The sequence below is a fragment of the Neovison vison genome, chromosome 3 (assembly GCF_020171115.1).
Source record: "Neovison vison isolate M4711 chromosome 3, ASM_NN_V1, whole genome shotgun sequence".
Lineage (NCBI taxonomy): Eukaryota > Metazoa > Chordata > Mammalia > Carnivora > Mustelidae > Neogale > Neogale vison.
In genome coordinates, this window is record NC_058093.1 from 97,012,590 (window position 1) to 97,032,639 (window position 20,050).

The 20,050-nt window shown below is 47.7% G+C and overlaps 1 protein-coding gene across 2 annotated transcripts in view; it reads right to left on the reverse strand.

The window, feature by feature from the left end:
* MGAT5 (alpha-1,6-mannosylglycoprotein 6-beta-N-acetylglucosaminyltransferase) overlaps nt 1-20,050 on the reverse strand; it is a 335,937-nt gene that overhangs the window by 206,844 nt on the left and 109,043 nt on the right. For both annotated transcript variants that reach the window (XM_044242594.1, XM_044242593.1), the window contains one exon: nt 10,075-10,458. In XM_044242594.1, the coding sequence (XP_044098529.1) occupies nt 10,075-10,315 (241 nt within the window). In that variant the 5' untranslated portion in view covers nt 10,316-10,458. The remainder of the gene's footprint in view (nt 1-10,074; nt 10,459-20,050) is intronic.

Here is a 20,050-nt window from a genome sequence, read left to right on the forward strand (position 1 = left end):
TCACGGGCAGCCACACCATGTCACAATGGGCATTGAGCCACCACCTCAAAGAGAAAGGGCAGCTCAGATGCGCAGTATTACTGACTATTGTTCTCTCCTGGGTTCGGCTGCAAGGGCAGACTTCAGCTTTGACTCCAATGTGTTCCAGAAGCAAATGTTATTCCTGAGGTGCTACGGCGGGGGGGGGGGGGTCCTCTCTAGTATTTCCAGGCATTTTCTAGGCAGCAGAATGTGAGGGAAAAAAAATCGTATCTTGGCCTGTTGATGATCTCAAGTGCATCCTGGAATCTGTAAATATCCAGAACAGAGCCTTTGGGCTGTTTTCTCAATTTTCCTGACACCCAGCCAGATGCATAGAATTGGGGTAAAGCATTTTAGTCCTTTTTATAGAACAGAAATGGATTTGGGCTCTGAGTGGTCAAGCCCACTGTCACTCAGGGTCCTGACCAGACTCCCCGGGGCGCACACCTCCCTCACCGTCAGGAAAGGCAGCCACCACACGCTCCTCCTTCCTGCTCACCACCGTACCAGAGACAGTGCCCTCCAGCAGTGCCTTCCTTCAGAGATGGTGGGAGCTTACCAAATCCAGCCCAGCTCCCAGCCCACAGGGGGAAGCCTTCTCTTTTGAATGGGGCAGTGACAGTCACATCTCCAGTTTCTAAAATGCCAAAGTCACTGTAGAGCCCGCACACTTTTAGAGGGGCCCAGGGAAGAGTCAGACAGATTTTGTCTGGAGCCTCAACCCTGTCCTCAGCCCCGGCCGGTGTGGGGCCCAGCGCTGGTGCTGTCAAGGCAGGCCTGGTGACTCTGGTGGACAAGCCTCGCCTGTCCTTGTCAGGGAGGGTAATGCCAAGCCTGCCTCCCTCCCTCTGGAGGAGAGCTTACTTCCTCTCCTGTCTTATCCCCTGTAAACACGGGGAACCTTACTTCCTCTCATGTCTTATCCCTTGTAAACATGGAGAACAGCTACATAAACACGTTCTTGAAGCCCTATGTTCAAACGTATAAACAAATGTCCACTTCACACAAACAGTTCTGGTGCGGTGCTAACAGCCGTCGGTACATGTCGGCCCCAGTTCGTGAGAACTCCCAATGAATGCTTTTCACTCATCTAAGTGCCTAAGTAAGCTTTGTAACAGGTGAGCCTTACAACAAGCCTCGGAGGTGAATGATACTATTATATCCTCAGTTTTACAAAAGAAGAAGCGGGCTTTTAAAACATCAGTCACCTGCCCAAGGTCACACACCCAGTAAGGAACCCTACAGCCACATATGAAAACTCTCTAACGATGTTCCAGAATAAACACTGGTTCCTGGTTCCTATGTCAGAATCAGGAGCACAAGAGCCACTTGGAGCCACCCCCAGACATGGAATGCAGGGGGAATCTCGTCTCATTTCCAACCTCCCTAAAAACTTGACTTTCCAATTAGCCCCAGCTGGAACGGTCCCACACAGATGAGAGGGTGAAGGGGCTGCTGCCGATCACTCCTGGCTCCTACTAAGGGCCAGGCACGCATTGAGCTCCGTGGCACAGTGGGGAACAAGAGGGGCAAAAATCCCTGCTCTTTGGGGGCTCACCTGCTACATGAAGGAGAGAGATGAGCAATAGACCAGTAACTATGTAACGAGAGGTGGTTTAGGTGTTAGAAAAATAGGTGGTCTAGGGGTTGTAAGACTGAGAATAAAATAGTGAAAGAGAGAACAGAAGGAGAGGAGGAGCAAGCCATGGGGAGAGGAGGCACGCAGGTGGGAGGAAGGGCAGAGGCAGGGACTCGGGGACAGGTGAATGCTCAGCCACCACCCCACCAGCGGTCCCAGAAGACAGCTTGGTACCCAGACAGGTCTGGGAAGGGTCCATAGCTCCTCAGGGTGACCACAGTGGCATGACGTCTGCCCAGCCGGTTCTGACAGGCCCCTGGGTGAAGGGCGCAACCCCACTTCAGGGGCCCAGGCACTCTGAGCCCAAGAGTCACACACACATCCCCTCATGCCTGTTCTCTCCTCAAGCTAGGACTTGAAGCAGCAATGAGGCAGGAAAGGACAGGTCTTGTGGACAAAGAGAGCAGAAGAACAGGCTCCAATCCCTGCCAGAGACACAGTCTGACTGTTCTCCTGTTTACAGCACCCCCGAGGCCCTCCTCAGACGTGCGGCCCTGCTGGGCGTGCTTGGAAACTCAGCCTGGCTCTGCCGGGGTGCCAGGTGGGGGGACTGCCACCACACAGCCCTGGAAGGGCTCCGAGCCCAGAGAAGCCTGTTTTAGGTTGACAACTTTCTAAAGCAGAAAGCCCTTCCTTTAATCACAACAGCCACGTCCCGTAGAGCAACACGGCGCTCCTCAGACACGCTGACCAGCCCAGCTCCTCTCTTCCTCCCAGTGTCACTCCAAAGCAGTGTGTTTCCCTCCAGGGTGGAGAACTGCTGCTTTGGCAATGGTGGTTCTCCACAGCACCCCAGCCCTCCAAGAAAACAGTGCCTTGGTCATATTTGAAGGAAAAGAGCCAAAAAAAAAAAAAAAAAAGAAAAAGAAAAATAAATAGAATTTTTTTTTTTTAAAGATTATTTATGTATTTATTTGAGAGAGAGAGACAGTGAGAGAGAGCATGAGCGAGGAGAAGGTCAGAGAGCGAAGCAGACTCCCCATGGAGCTGGGAGCCTGATGTGGGACTCGATCCCGGGACTCCAGGATCACGCCCTGAGCCGAAGGCAGTCGTCCAACCAACTGAGCCACCCAGGCGTCCCGAAAAATAAATAGAATTTTTAAAAAGCCATTCACAGACTTTTTTTTTTTTTTTTTAAATCTGTGGTGAAATTTAACCTAAGTATTTTTCATCTTCTCTTTCATAGCAGGGGTGGAACCAAACATGCATAAAAGCTCATCTAACTCTCCAGACTTTATGTAGGTCTGCAACACAGCAGGAGCTACCAGAGGCCACCATGCCAGCATCACAGTGGGGGCCTCCCTTTGGCCTATGAGCAGAACCCTAAATGATGTCAATGCCTTAGAAGTGGGCATCGCCAGGCCAACAAGGGCCACCTGAAGCCCAATGCACTGCCCTTTGACCAGCAACCAAAAATCCTACCCTCTTCTCCAGGGCCCACGTTTCGCAAACCTCACCTCTTTAAGGAAACAGGAGGAGCTTCTTCCTCTTTACTCTCTTCCCCAACCCAGGAGTTAAGGAGGGGGGGTTGTGGGGTGAGGAGAAAACAGGGAGGGGCCAAGGCCCCCAGGTTGGGGCAGGCTAGGCTCCCTCACAAGAACGTCCACCCCCTGCACTCCTCTCCCCCTGCCGTCACACTGAGATCCAGAGCCCAAAGGGCCCCTTCCACACCGCTCCTGGCTCCCGTTGTTCAGCCCCAGCAACCTCAGTTCTGCCCCGAGTGCACTTGCAAGCCTGGGGCACACACCCTGCCTCCTGCCTGGCCTGCTGGGCCTCAAAGGCCCTCCACCCACCCCACCCACAGCTCCCCAACATCAGTAGGGCTAAGAGACACCTAAGAGAGGCTTTCTTTGACCTTCTCGTTCCAAGTAGCGCCTCGTGCATTTTTTAAAGAATCACACATGCCTGTCTCATCTTTCTTCCTGGAATTACTATCTGATATTGTCTCTATTATTTCTCCCTCCAAAATGAACATAGCGTTCACGAGAGCAGGGACCCCCGTCTGTCTTCTTCTAGCTGTATACACAAGGACCGCACTGTCATATAGCTGCAGAGCACACAGACATTTCCCAGAGTGCCAGGCTTGAGGGGTAACAGCCAGTCAACGGGACAACTGAGGCTCAAGAAGTCCAGGCAGTCAGGACGGACACAGGAGGTAAGGCAGAGTAGGAGATCAAGAGGGAAAAGCCACACCAGGGAAATGGGAAACGAGCAGGAGAGGGTGGCAGACCTGCTGAAGGCCTACACTGCTTCAGCCTGAGCCACAGTCCCCGCATCCAGAACAGCAAAGGGCACCAAAGAGGCAAGAAAGGTTGCAGCAACTAAGATGTGGCTGCGCCACTAAGGGAGGCTGTCTGTCATGGCCCGGGACAGCGCAACCGGACAGGGCCAGTGTCGTAGATAAGAGGCAATCACCGGGCATCAGAATTTGGGTCAGGCCACAGAGACAGAGATCAATTCACCTCAGAAACAAGAAGGGCATTGACGAGGGTGAGTGACAGCATTCATGACACAGTTCCCGTGCAGTCACTGACCGGCATGGCCCTGCCACGTGGGCCGGGAAGATGCGGTGGAGGCCGTGCGGCAGGAGGCCCTGGCTCCACACGCCCCTCTCCCCTTCACCCCCTCTCCCCCTCACCCCCTCTTCGTCGTGGCAGAGGAGCGCGCAGAAACGCCGTCCACACCCCACAGATGAATGCTCCGACTGTTCCACACAGGCCGCCTGGGACATCTTCCAGGCACTACTTCTGAATTCCCCAATTCCAAAAGAAGTTCAGAAGTCTCTTTTCCAATCAGCAGAACAAGGATGGGGGAGGAGAGGACAGTATGCAAGCTCTAGGACAGGCCAAGGACTCGTCAGACTCGCAACGCTGGACACACGCCCCTCGCTCACATGCGCAGTCACGTAGCCGTGTTGCACTCTGAGGGCCCAGGCTCTGCGGCCAGAATGCGACACGACCACACCGCCTGCCTCCAAAGCCCGAGCTCCTAACCACTAGTCTCTGACCTGCCACACAGAAGGAGCATTTCCAGGGGCGTGGGTGGTTCCGTCGTTAAGTGGCTGCCTTCAGCTCAGGTCATGATCCCAGGGTACTGGGTTGGAGCCCCACAGTGGGGCTCCCTGCTCCGTGGGGAGCCTGCTTCCCCCTCTCCCTCTGTCTGCTGCTCCCCCTGCTTGTGCGGACAAGTAAATAAAATCTCAAAAAAAAGGCATTTCTAGAGGACAGAGAAACACAACATTGGGATGCACACCTTATGTGAAGAGGTCTTAAAGTGGACTCAAGTGTAGAGATGAGTCTTAGGACACCAAGCAAAATCCTATAGAAAGAGGGCTCCGTGGATAGAGCAGGGATTGACAAGACCCTGTGGCAACTACTCAGCTCTTGCCACTGCGTGCAAAAACAGCCACAGAGAGCAAACTAGGGACACCTCCTCTAAAAAAAAGGAGGCTCAGGCCGAGGTGAGCTTGCTGTCCAGGCCTTAGACCATGGGAGTCCTGCGAAACTGCTGAGTCCAGGAGAGACAGGACCTGATCGATGTATTTTAGACTGAATTATGGGGACTACTGAAAGATGGAGTCAGCGAGTTTTACATGTCCTCTGAAATCCTGATTTTACCCCGCTTCTCTGTTTTTGCAGTTGTTATAAACAAGTGGGAGTGGTTCGGTTTCGATCAACGTTTAATTACTCAAAATGACAGAGGTCCGCATTTGACCCACAGGTCACACAGTTTCCTGAACTCTTCTGCTCTAGGACCTCAAGCCAGGGATTCTAAAAAATCAATAATAATCTGAAGGCAGCTACCAGGATTCTTCAAATACCTGCCTCAGCTACTGACGATACATTTACACATCCTAAGGGCCTCTGATTACGCCAATACAGGGATGGGGAAATGAAGGTGTTTTCTCTCTCTCTCTCTCTCTCTCTCCTGTTTTGGTCTAATAATGGGATTGACTCAGAGCAGGCAAAGATCCCAGCCATACGGGATCAGCTCCTCACTGTCTCAGCACAGGCATCTAGGCAGTGCTCTGTTCCTGGGCTGCATCTGTGGCAGAAAAGGAGACTGCAAACCACTGTCCCAGCATCCTCATCCCTGCTGTCTCAGCCTAGCTAAACCACTGAACATCCTGCGGTCTTTGTACCTCCTGACATCAACCACCAGAGCTGCCTGGCTGTGGACGTGCCCACCACGAGTACCGATGGACCGCAGGGGAAGCACACACCATCTGAAAGGCTCTCCAGCTTCCCAGGACTGGCCCTGGACCGAACCGCACCGTCTTCCTCAATACCAGTCATTGGTGCCCAGAATGGAGAAATGGAGAAGGCCAGGCTGACAAATCTTAAATAATAAAAACTAGCTATCTGCTTGGGAACTCTTTAAGAAGATGCTCTTAAGTGTTTTCTGTTTCATTCTTAACGTGGTGATCCTCCAAGGTGGGGAGGGAGGCAATTTTGCAACCCGCCCCCCCAATGTTTGGACACATTTTTGATGGTCACAACCAGGGGGGTGCTATTGGACTTAGTGGGTACAGACGCCAGAGCTGCTGGTCAGTATCCTACAGCACACGAGCAGTCCCCACTACTAAGAATCACCCAGCCCCAAATGCCAAGAGTGTTGACATGACAAACCCTGTCTTAGTAGGATTTCGCCACGTGATGGTCCCAGTGCCTCAAGCACGTATGCACAGTCCAGTTAAATTCCACAGACTCAGCCCCAAGGAGCACTCTGACTGAACGCTGAGTTGATGAGATGCAAGCAGCGTGTGCTACCTCTGCTGACAGGGCCTGTTGGGTTGTTTGCTATTTTTTGAGAAACAAAAGAATGACTCTGCTAAGGTTCACCTGTGAAAGGAAGAAGTTTTATAGTTCCTCCGAGCTCCAAACTCTTATGTAAGATAAGGTGGCCAAAATTCTAACAGACTACTCTGGAGTTCTGGTAACTTTTTACAACACATGGTGTTTGTGAGGTTGTAAGCCAAGACCCCATCACTGCTCCTGAGAACACAGAGGAAGCCTAGCCTAGGAGATGTTCAGCAGGAAAAAAGAAATGGGGACACTCACAACAACTATGAAAACTTAAAGTTCACAAATTTACCATTTGGGGTGTTTCTTCTGTCCCAGTTTGGCAGATTGAGATCAACAGGAGGAAGAAATTACTAACAGACGACTCTCCTCTTCCCCAAAATATTTAACACGGAAGGTACTGAACCAGAAACTCAAAAATGGAGTTGACTGGGACGCCTGGGTGGCGCAGTTGGTTGGACGACTGCCTTCGGCTCAGGGCGTGATCCTGGAGTCCCGGGATCGAGTCCCACATCAGGCTCCCAGCTCCATGGGGAGTCTGCTTCGCTCTCTGACCTTCTCCTCGCTCATGCTCTCTCTCACACTCTCTCTCTCAAATAAATAAGTAAAATCTTTAAAAAAAAAAATATTTAAAAAAAAAATGGAGTTGACTTTACTGGTTCTGTTTACTTGCACATAGTAACAGTCTGATGTATTCTTTCTGACCTACGGTATTTGGAAATATTACGGAAGAATGAAGTCAATGAGTAACTTTCTTTCTTTCTTTCTTTTTTAAAATTTTAAATTTAACTATTTTTTTTTCATGTTTTCATTCTTTTTTTTTTTAATTTATTTCTTTTCAGCGTAACAGAATTCATTGTTTATGCACCCTCTGAAAAACTACCTAGTTGTTTTTCAATATGGGTCCTCAAAATGGAGTCTCGTTTTTTAATCCATCAGATCAAAAAAAAGGGGGGGTATTTATTTAGACATGTTGAGAACCAATGCTTATAGACACTGCCAAATTGAACAGATTAAAAGCAAACAAGTGTGATCATTCCAACAGTAGGCACTGAAAAAGGATTTCCACATTGTATGTTAAAAGCAACCATTTTCAGGGTGCCTGAGTGGCTCAAGTCAGTTAAATGTCTGACTCCTGGTTTCAGCTCAGATCACAATCTCAGGGTGATGAGAAAATACGCAACATCATTAGCCATCAGGGAAATTCAAATCAAAACCACACCATTTAGAATAGCAAAAATTGGAATGGCAAGAAACAACAAACATTGGAGAGGTTGTGGACAAAGGTGAACCCTCCTACAGTGTTGATGGGAATGCAAGTTGAAACAGTCACTTGGGAAGGCAGCATGGAGATTCCTCAGAAAGTTAAAAATAGAGCTACTCTATGACCCAGCAATTGCACTACTGGGTATTTACCTGAAAGATACAGATGTAGTGAAAATAAGGGCCATTTGTACCCCAATGTTCACAGCAGCAATGTCCATAATCACCAAACTATGGGAAAACCCTAGATTTCCTTCAACAGATGAATGGATAAAGAAGATGCAGTCCATATATATAATCGAATATTACACAGCCATCAGAAAGAATGAATACCCAACTTTTGTATCAGCGTGGATGGAACTGGAGGAGATAAAACTGAGTGAAATAAGTCAAACAGAGAAGACAATTATCATATGGTTTCACTTACTTGTGGAGCATAAGGAATAGCATGGAGGACATAAGGAGATGGAAGGGAAAAATGAAGTGGGGGAAATCAGAGGGGGAGATGAACCATGAGAGACTATGGACTCTGGGAATCAAACTGAGGGTTTTAGAGGGGAGGGGGTTGGGGGGATGGGTTAGCCTGGTGATGGGTATTAAGGAGGGCACTTTTTGAATGGAGTGCTGGGTGTTATACGTAAACAATGAATCATGGAACACTACATAAAAAACTAATGATGTACTGTATGGTGACTAACATAATAAAAAAATTATAAAAAATAAAAAAATAAAAGCAACCATTTTCAGGGTGCCTGGGTGGCTCAGTTGGTTAAATGTCCAGCTCCTGGTTTCAACTCAAATCATTATCTCAGGTCATGAGGTCAAGCCCCCTACTGGGTTTCTCTCTGGGCCTGGGGCCTGCCTAAGTAAGACTCTCTCCCTCTCCTCTGCTCCTCCCCTGACCTCACCTCCTCCCACCAAAAACAAAAAACAAAAAACAAACAAAAAAACCCAACCATTTTCTCCTTACCAAAAAAATATATATGAAATTTAAAAGTAACCAGATTTCCTGGATCCTTTCAAAAAGAAAAAAAAAGATTATGTAAAATTAAGTATGATTTCCTGCATTTGAACTCAAGCTTCCAACTGCTGCTCTATATTTTCAGGAAAACACCATATGAACTCCATATACTTCAGAGTCTGTGACTGATAGGTCATAAGGTAGAACACTAATGTTTTCCACCCCGGCCACCCCGTTCTTGCATCTCATTCATATTACACTCAGGGTCCCAATCCCTAAGGCCACTAAGTTCTCTGTTCAGTGACTGGACTTGTCAATGAGTAATAGGACAGACCATCACCTATGGATTAAGTCTACTCCCATCCTCAGTCATCAAGGAGAGCTGGAAGGTCAGTTCCCCACATCATGGTATGATCCAAATTTCATTTACAATTTCTGTTCTGTATTTGTGCATCTATGCTTTTTAAAGTATTATTCATGTATATGTATATTTTTGTGTGTATATATAAAATATCAGAAAGTATACACTGAGATGTTAATTATGGTTATTTCCTAGAGCAGTAGATTTATATGTGATTTTCTTTATTCTTGGTGGGTTTTTTTTTTTTTTTTGCACATCTATAGCTTCCAACTTTTTCTATATTAAGCAAAACTTTTGCCAAAAGAAAAATAAGTAATATTTTGTGTATTCTTTTTCCCACTCAGCCTCATTTCTAAAAGAGTTTTAGAAAAAAGCAACACATATGGTAAGACTTCTTTCAAAGTCAGGCCATTAAAGACAAGGGCAAGAAACAAGAACAGTTGACTCTCAAGAAGCTAGACATGAAAGCGATTAGCCAGCAGCACGTAATCGCTAGTGTCCTACGCTGTGGCCAGAGGGAGGCACACACTGGCTTGGAGTTTCTCCCCACCCTCCTACCTCACCCTGCCCACCCCCAACACAGTCCTCCTTCCCCCACACATTCCTCCCCACATTCCTCCCCACCCTTCTTACCTCACCCCCACCCCATCTTAATTAAGTTTTGTTTAGGGAAAAGAAGGAGAATATTTTTCTCCGCTCCCTGATCATACTCCCAGATGAGATCATGCGATCCAGAAATGTGTTGACGGAAGAAGGGCTGGCTGCAAATCCAACCTGGAGTGCTGATAACCATTCCGCCCCCACTGCTCCTGGGTCTGGGTGTTAGTCTGTGGGCACAAGAGCTCAGAGGCTCCCCAAGGACATGGCTTTAACTTTCTCAAAGTGTCTCTCTGTGTGCAATTCACTGCTGCAAAGGCAGTGGCAAGAGATGCACTCAATCCATGACAAAACCAAGGTGGCGAGGCTCTGGGGTCCTTCTCAGGCAGAACCACGCTCTATCAAGCAGCCCCAGTAGCCCGGCGCTTACCGTAAGCTGTCATGACGCCGGCATATGGCCCATCCACCACATTCCGGTTTTCCTCTGCCAGCGCCTTGATGTACCTCTTGCTGAGGTCTAGGATCTGCTCGCGTAGCATGGAGCTGCTCTCAGGCTGAGTTCGCTGCTGGATGGTAAAATGCAGGAGCATCATACCCCAGATAAAGCCAAAAGTCACAAGGAAAAAGCCGAGCTTCTGAGAGGACAGCTTCCATGGAGTAAAGAGAGCCATTGCTCTCCAGCAACTTCACCTGCCCTTTGGCTCTTACAACGTAGGAGGAAGACACAAGTTCATGGTGCAGACTGGAGGGGTGGGCTTGCCGGTGTCACTCTGGCTCCTGCGTCAGCCGATTTCCTTTCCTCGTTTCCATTCCGCTGTGAAGAAGGAGGAAAGTTAGTAGAGTGGTAGTGGCAGAACAGAGGGAAACCAACCAGGAGCCATGTTTTCACTCAACTAGCTCCAAAACGCGCACTTCCTTTTTTCTTAATTTGCTGGTTCAATATCTTATGTTATGATTCCAAATCTGTAAGCTGAGAGGGGAAATCTGGCTAGGCGACAAAAAAGCTGCACAAATACAGAGGAGGAAATGTGTGTCTGACTATGTTAACAGGTGTAGCAGGGCTGTTCCAGTCTGGACCAAGTTCAAAACAGGAAGCTTGTTTTGCAAGGTGGGGAGGAGATGGAAGGATATTTCACTGAATGTCAGCAAAAATTCAAGCGGAGGGTGGAGTCAAAGCACCACCGGGCACTTCTGGGCATCTGTAACTTGAGCTTACAAAGTCATTAGCCTGTGCTCTGGCAAGGATTAGAGCATGCAGCTGGGGAGGTGAGCAACAGAATGGGCGCCTCCTCAGGGGTCATTAGACCAGGAAAGGGCAGCCAGCTCCCAAGTTATGTAAGCATGGCCAACTCGCACTAGCAGTGTCTGGAGAGAGAGAAGCTGAAGCTCTCCGGGCCACCAGGCAGCCTCCCCCCCGGTACCCGTGCTGAGAGGCTGTGCCAGGGGTACCCAGCAGTCTTCCTGTTCAAGCTATCACAAGTGAAAGAGGCAGCTCACCACTCATTTGCACACTGCAACTCAGGAAGTGTGGAGTACATGATAGCCACCTTTCTTGTAGTTCTCACTTTCACTCATGCCATGGGGCAAAATATGAGGTTGAAAGGCACAAAGGTACAGTTTCAATACTCATCAGCCAGATCCTATTTGGTGCCCTATTTGGGCCAAGGTTTTAAAGCAAGTCTTCCCAACACCTGAGGCCGAGGCGGAGGTTGCAAAGGGGTTACAAGTAAACCACACTCTCCACCCCCGAACGAGAGCCCTGGGTCCAAGAACCAGCCAGGTCCCAAATGGCACCATTTCCTCAGTGTGCCAAAGGAAAAGCTGAGCAATGATCTCCACACAGCACTAACCCAGGATTTACTCAGAGGGTGCACCTGTTTTTGTTCTAAGTATTTTTCTTTGGAAGCAGCCTAAGAAGGAACGATGGCGAGATCTTGGTGCAATTCTCTTTCAGAATCTGTCATGTGGTAGATCTGCATGTAGGTAGGTCTTCCTCTCTCACTGTTTTCCTCACCTATGAATGGCCATTAGTAGTTGGTAGTAATGCTATGAACAGTAAGTGACAAATAAATTCTAGGCAGGCTTTTTGCGCCTTAGCTCACTGAATTCTTAGAGTCCTTGATGGGAAGAACTACTACTATCATTCTGTTTCACAGATGGGAAACAAAGGCCCAGAGAGATTAACTTGTCCACCCTGGACACCATACCCTGCCTTCCCTGTGCCACTCACCTTTCTCCACCAGCCTATGTATCGATGGCCAACGTGTGTGTGTTCATGCTTTAAGGGTTATAAAAAACAAGAATGAAGAAAATGTGACGGAAATCCTATGTAGCTCAATGGCCTAAAATACTTACTCTTGGCCTTAAACAGAAAAAGATTACTGACCCCTGAATTCTAGGCCAGTGGCTTTTCAGAGCATGGTCCTTAAGTCCACAGCAGCAAAAGCACCACGAAGAAATGCCAATTCTCAGACCCCAACCCAGACCCAATTAAATCAGCAACTCTGGGGTGTGGGGAGCAGGCAACCATCTGTGCTCCAACGAGCCTTCCAGGTGATTCCGATGTCTACTCCAGTCTGAGAGCTGCTGATCCAGGCAGACGTTTGTCGTCACTAAGGAATACCACCATGCCGTCTGTACAGCAAGGCTCAGACTCCCTCTTGTGATACCATGTCACTGAAATTCCTCAGGCCTGGCCGCACCCTCCACACCTGCCGGTCAGCTCACGCCATAACCCTGCACACCCTTCCTCATGATCTCCCCGTATTCACTCACGCTGTTTTCCCTCCTGGGCTGGCCCTCCACAGATCGCACCGATCATCCAAACCCGGCCAGCTTGCCCGGCCCCAGCTCCACCCACACCGGCTCCAGATAGCTTTCCATGCTTCTCCAGCTTGGGTGCCCCTCACTGGTCTGTAGTTTCAAACACATGTCTATCTACATAGGTTGTTCGCCAGTTGCTGTGTGGGATCTCATGACATCCTATAAGGGAACCCCCCACCCCCTGCCCCCCATCACCACATGCATTCTGAGAGAAAGACACCGGTTCTGGGGGCACAATAAACCACGTGTTGACCAAGCATGCTTGTCCTCCACGCACTAGAGCACTTTCTTCAGCCCTTCCTAACCAGGGCTGCTGCAAAGGCAGTGGCAAGAGATGCACTCAATCCATGACAAAACCTCTATAGCAAGCAGCAAGCCCTCTATAGCCTATACTGAGCCCCTGCTGCCATCGGGCCCTGGAGACTCAACGAACAGCAAGACAGAGATCCCCGCCTCGTGGGGCTGATGCTTTAAAGCCACCTCTCTAACTGGGAGCTATGCCGGGTCCTTAGAAATGGTTGCCCTTCCTGTTTGAGAACCCATACCACTGAGTCAACTGTACCCCAAGGCTGAAGGGATTTTCCCAGGGCAAGTAAACTCGATGCTACACTAAAAATGACAGTCAGCAGGCAATTTTCTTTTACTACTTTAAGGGAGAACCCCAAATGCATACAGGAATTACCTGTTAACTTTCAGGCAGGAAACTCCACTCCACTTCGTCAATTAGCCCCCTGAAGAAGCTGCCCAAGGCTGCAAAGTTGAAGCAAGGGCAGGGCCAGGTATAAGAATGGAATGAGGGCCTCAGCAGATTGTGGTGTGCTTCTCTGCCTTGGCCCTGGGGACAGTCAGAACCACCCACAGATGGCCCATCTGAGCAGCAAAGAAGATGGTTGAGAAACCCAAGCAAGGTTCAATTCTACCAGTTCAGAGACACACAAATTTGGAATGAAAAGCCCTCTTATTTCAAGTTAAGAAAACAGTGCTGATTACCGAGGGCCCAGATTTTAAGTAAATAGGGAACTTCCAGGAATGTTCTTTTCTCCCACGGCCTCTACGGCGTGGCACAGCAGCAGCTGTCTCAGCAAACTCACAGCACACACACAGAACTGAATTAGAACTCAGCTCTACAATTCCCACTCATAGAGAATTCTAAAGGACTTTTCAAAACCATTACCCAGGACACACCCCTAACTCCCACAGTAATGGCAGGGGGTGCGGGGCAACAGGATAGCAAACCTCACCGGAAGGTGCTTCATCGGGGACAGTCCCAACATTCACCAAGAGGATACAGAAACAGTGATCAAAAAGCAGTAGATCTGGCTAAGAATCTGCCTCCAGACTTAACTGGAATTGCTTGCAAAACGGAGCCGACAGGCACAAAAACACAGTCTATCTCAGAAGGCCTTGCTGCCCACCACAGCAATGGCAGCCTGAGGCCACGACCCCGTCTGTCCTCCAGAAAGAAGTCTGTACCAAGTCTGTCAGCAATGAGCTCAACTTCTAGGCCCACCGCTGCCACTAACCACCCTGATCCACACCTCCTATATCCCTGTACTTCCTAAAAGAGCAGCATTCACCTCCTTCCTCCCCATTCACTCATCAGCACGGTAAAATCTGGCATCCCCCTTTCCAAAACTGATCGAAGATGTCTGGCACTGAACGAAATGTGTCAGTTCTCTTAATTTAAAAAGTAAAAGCGTATGAAAAGACGCACACACCATTAGCCTTTAGGGAAATGCAAATTAAAACCACAATGAGATACCTGTTCATACCCACCTGGACTGCCATACTCAACAATGAGAGCTCAGAACCAGTGCTGGTGAGGACGTCTAGAAGTTAGAACCTTTGCATACTGCGGGTGGGAATGTACCATGATGTAGCTGGTGTGGAAAATAGTCTAGCGGTTCTTCAAATGGTTAACCACAGAATTACCATGTGACCCAGGCAACTCCACTCCTGAAATTATCCCCAGAGAAATGAAAGCCTATGCCCACGCAAAAACTTGTACACGAATGTTCATAGCAATCTTGCTCATAATAGGCAAAAACCCGAAACAACTCAAACGTCCATCAGCTGACAGTCGGATGAAAAAAACACATACAACGGCATACTACTCAATCAATGGGAATAAGTTAGGTTCTGATATGAGCTCCAGCACAGCCGTTCCCCGAAAACACTATGTGAGGTGAAAAAAGGTAGACACAGAAAACTACATATTGTATCATTCTATTTTAATGCAATGTTTAGAGGAAGCAAATCTATAGACACAGAAAGTGCAATAGTTGTTCTGGGCTTGTGAAAACAGGGGAATTAGGAGGTGACAACCCAGCACATGGGGGTTACTTCAGTGGATAATGAAAACATCCCAAAATTAGTTGTGATGGATGCACAATTCTGTGGATATACTGAAAACACTGAATTATCCACTTTATGTGAGAGAATTAGAAGATACATGAATTGTATCCCAATAAAGCTGTTACTGAAAGAAGAAAAAAGAGAGCAAGCCCACCTCCAGAGCTGGGGGTAGGAAGAGGAGCTGTATGTGGAGACAGCCAGAGGAGCCCCAGGGGCCCCTGCAAGCCCCCGCCAACACCCCACCCCGTCTCCTCTTCCCCACAGCCAGGCAAGGCCAGGCTGTGTCATGACTAAGGGCTGACCACAGGCCTACTAACCAAAGGAAATTACACTGAGAAATCTGCCACCAGCCACCAGACATGGCTACTCTTATAAGATCCCCATCCACCTCAGAGGCCCTTCAAGGCAAGGCCTGCTTTGCGTGCCAGAGGCCAACTTCTCAAACCACCTGAGAACATACAGAACAACAGCTCTGCCCCAGGGGACACAGAGGAAGCAAGCAGTTCCTGCAGCAGCCTACCCAACAACCTTGCAGGGCCCATTTCTTACTTCAGGAACATTCTCCTCAGATGATGAGTGAAGTTGTAAATGGCTATCCTTTCAGGAGCAATGCCAGTCCCAACCAGAGAAGTCAGCTTCTCCCAGAGCCCCACAGCCAATCCCCTCACAGCCTGCTGGTCCAACATTCACGTGGGACAGCTGTGCTCGAAGAGTCATTCCCACACCTTCTCTGCCCTAGCCACGCACGCCTTGAAGTGTGTTCTATCTATCTAGAACCAGTGGCTATGGGCTAACCTTTCACCTCATCTTGTACAGTAACATTCAAGAAACCCTAAGTCAGCTGTGCTCCTCCATGTTGCCTTGGAAAATCCCACCCATACCTCACAACTGACCCCCACTTTCTGCATACAGCCTCCCATGGAAAACTCACAGCAGACTGTGCTTCACTTTTTTTTTTTAACTGTTTTTATTAACATATAATGTATTATTTGCCCCAGGGGTACAGGTCTGTGAATCATCAGTCTTATACACTTCATAGCACTCACCAGAGCAGATACCCTCCCCAATGTCCATAATCCGACCACCCTATCCCTACCCCCGCTTCCCCCAGCAACCCTCAGTTTGTTTTGTGAGATTAGTAAGAGTCTCTTATAGTTTGTCTCCTTCCTGATCCCGTCTTGTTTCATTTTGAAGGGCTTCTTTCCTTCTGCTCTTTAGGATAATCCTTCCTTTCATCTCTCCTCTAGGGGCATAAGCTCCCAAAAGACAGGAAATGCCAGGCATGACCCTGCCCTGCATGCAGTGGATGGTCAATAAGTGTCTGCTAGATGGAAGGGCAGGATGGCGGAAATGAGATGAAGAAACACAAGTGAGTAGTGATCCCCAAGACCTCCTCCTGGTGTGAACCACAGAAAAGCCCGGCACTCCGACTCTATATTTGTCCCTTACCTGCCGTGAGTTTTTGCCCAAAGATTTTGTCACACAGCAGTGGAAAATCACTGTGCCCTTGAGGAGATGGGGTTCAACTACAGAGGATACGGTGGCAGTGAGGTGTGAGAAGGAAAAGAAAACAAAAACAAACTCCTGACCAAAATCCCAGTAGGGGAAGTGGTTGTAGGAACGAAAAGGTATCTAAGACGAGAGATGGGAAGGCCAACAAGCAGTGGGGGTGAGGGGTCTGGACCCTTGGGGAGGCTGCTGGTGTCATCACCGGTCATCCAAGAGGATCAGAGGAAGACAGCAGAGGGGTGGTGAGTGCAGAAAAACAAACAAACACTTGCTCCCAGCCCGGGAGATCTCGGACCTGCAACTTGCTCTCTGCCCACTGGCACTGTGTGACCCTAGACAAGTGTGTTTCGGCGTCCGCACATCAGACATGGGGGAGCTTGTAGCAGCACAAAACATGGTAAGAGCTGGAAGGGTGGGAGCTGAAGGACCCGTGTCCCTGGTTTTCAAACCGTGTCTCAAAGGACTCTGGGGTTCCCAGAGAGGTTTCTAGCTTTGAGAGTCCCCAGATGCTTTCATTTGAATTTTGTTTTTCTTTGCTTAAAATAGGTTCTTTAAAAAAAAAAAAAAATCTGTTAGAAAAATTTTTACACTGTAGAGATTCAGAACAAAACTTCCCTAGCTACTTCCGTATGCATGGAGTTTGAACTTTGAATTTCTATGCTATATGGTCAGGAAGTTAATGCTTGGCAGCAGGCTCATTTGCTTATTTGTTCTATAAAATTCAGGGCCACGTATCTACTCATATAAAATTATATGACAGAGAACTGATAGCCTAATTAAATGCTAGATAAGGGTCAGTCATAAATTGTAAGTTTCAGAGGCTTCTTGTCTGACTTACTATAAGCAGTAACAAGAGTCTTAAGATGATGTTAACAATTTAACTCTAAACCAATTGCCTACTACTTCTCAATTTGCATTAAGACCAACATGGAGAGTTTGGTAAACTGTTTTTAAGTTAAGACTGTAAGTCTAACCCCTCCAGGGGTTAGGAGAACGAAAGAGGGGAAGAAAAATATACATCGATGGCATTACTGGAGTTAAGGAAGAGAGATGATCTGGGGAGACATTCTTGCTCTAAATAGGGAGGTCTCACACTGTTAAAGGGAGAAGCGGAGGAGGACGGAAGGAAAAGCAAAGCAGAGTTTTCCTCCAAAGTGAGTCCAAAGTCCTGGGAAGTTGCTCTCAGGTTGTTCACTCCCCTGATGGGCCCAGATACATAGGCCTGGTACCACCGTCTTGAGACCAATGGTAGAATCCACTCAGCAGCAGCGCCAAATATGAAGTCGGTTATCATAATCTTGACAGTTTGTGATAACCGCTGAGCTCACCTCTCATCCTAGGGAGCAAAGGAGCTCAGGAACCAACCAAAGGCGCCGGTTCAAACAGGTACAAACAGAAGTCCTTCTTCCCTACTTTCGAGACCTGATCCTCTGATGAGTTTTAGTACTTTTCTTTATAAACAGGAAAAACACATTCTCGGTGAAAACAGCCTGCTCCCTTTAGACCTGGTTAAACAAGTCTTATTTTGAGTCACTAGCTGAAAAATATCCACTAAAACAACATGCCTTTAAGATACTTGGAGGTTTTTTTAATGTCTGGGTTGTTATGCTGTGTTGTGTGTTGTTTGTTTTTAAAGTCTGGATTTTAAATGGCCAGTCCCTTTTACATTTGAAGCAATCAGAGCAAGACTGTTCTGTGCCCAGAATTTTCACCTTATTATGCTCCACCTGCATTCTTAGTGTGGGCAGGGAAAGGAAAACCTCCAACCCCACCCATCTGAAGTGGGTTTTTGCCTGCAGCTACACCGCCCACAGAGTGTAGTTCAGGGCTCCATATCTGGCATCAACAGCAAAATAAATTTTCAAATACAGTAATAAAGCTAATGACTTTGTGTCTAGAACAGACCCTCCTTGCTGTCAACCCTATTCTAGCTAACCCCAACTCCCCCCACCCCCCCAACTGTACCTCTGGCCACTCCACATATAGCCATCTCCACCAGGGGGCGCCATGGGGAAGGGAAACAGCTGGAAATGAACACTTGAGGCTCTTACTCTCACTGAGCCTTTAGGGTGTGCAGGTGGATCAAGTACAAGGGGGACAAGGAAATAAGAAGGAATCTGTGGCTGCTGGAACAGAGGAGATCTTCACATATTCTGTGATTTTCATTCATCAGGCCCATAGGTTATTCACAGTTGAATTTTCCACCCACAAAAAAATGAAACCACAGCAAGTCCAAGAATTCTGAAAACATCTATTAAACCAAAGCAAAAGGCATAACTCCCTGAATAATAAAATAAGCTCCTTTAATCCAGGGATTTCTCAATCCTTGGCGTAACTGACATTTGGGGCCAGATAATTCTTTTTGTTATGGGCCACTGTCCTGCACATTCTAGAATGTTCTCTGAACTTCCGCCACTAGATGCCATTAGAACCCTCCGCTCCCAACCGTGACAATCAAAAATGTCTCTTGACATTACTGAATGTTCCCTAGAGTAAGAAGCACCATAGTTTAGAATCACCACCTTAACCAATTAGCAGGACCTCCTCCACTCAGAGGGGAGACACTCAGAGAAGGTCAACTGAGGGGAAGAGGTTGCATAGCAAGGAGAAGCAAACCAAAGGAGATTCAGGAATCAATCACTAGCCCTGACGATGAGTAGGCACAGACCCTGTGCTAAGGCTGAAGAGCGCAGGAAGAAGAGAGGGCGGCTGATTCCTGATGTTGTCCCAACCTGACTGACAGAGGAGTCTCGTTTTCTTTCACATCCTTCAGTGCCAACACTATACCGGCACCAACTGAGAAGTTCATTCCTAGGCTGGCAGTGCCCCCCATTTACCAATTAGTATATGGCACTGGGGCTCTGCTCCACAAAGACCCTTATCTATAAATCAGCAGGCACAGGGAAGAAGTCTTTGAGAAGACAAAAACTGGACGATGCTACATCAGTCTTTAAAAACAGCAGGATTGTCATCTGGCTTCCAGCCGAAGAAACCAGGAACACACATTATGACAGGTCGATAATGAGTAAGAAGAAAAAAAGGAACGGTCTGTGGAAAGATCACAGTGTGTAAATTTGTTAGGTAGGTCTCCTCAATGTTAAAAGAAAATGCTCAAAAGATTCACTTTCACTCAAAGCCAAAGGACAGTAAAGCTACAAAAAGAATTTTATGGTAAGTACACAATAAACTTTTTTCTCTGAGAATCAGACTTCTGGAAACTTCCTGTATCTTGAAATACCCAAAATGGAAGCAGTAATTAAAAAAAAAAAAAGTCAAAAATAACCATCAAAATCACTTTCAAAAAAGTGGGGAAATGCCCTCAAGAAAAAAGCTCATTATTCAGTAAATGCTCCCTGAAGCCAAGAAACCAATCACCCTACTCCAGGACCCTTGTTCTCCAGCTGGAGGGACACTTTTGCTGGATGTTGGCCTGCCCCATGAGTGTTCCAGTTGCACTGTCTGCAGAAATGGGATGGCCCTCTGAGCACTTGACTTGATGAAGACCACCAGATTAAATTTTTGTGTTTTTTTTTTTTTTACAAAAAAACCTAAACTAATTTAGGTTTTTACACTAAAAAAAACCTAGCTGATGAGTAAGAAGGTGCCAACACATACACTTGGTCCCACACACAGTCTCAAGTGGCCAGTCTTCAGTCTTATCCAATTTAAACCTTAAAATGAATTTCCCATTGCTTCTAAAAGGGGGCCACAGTAAATCC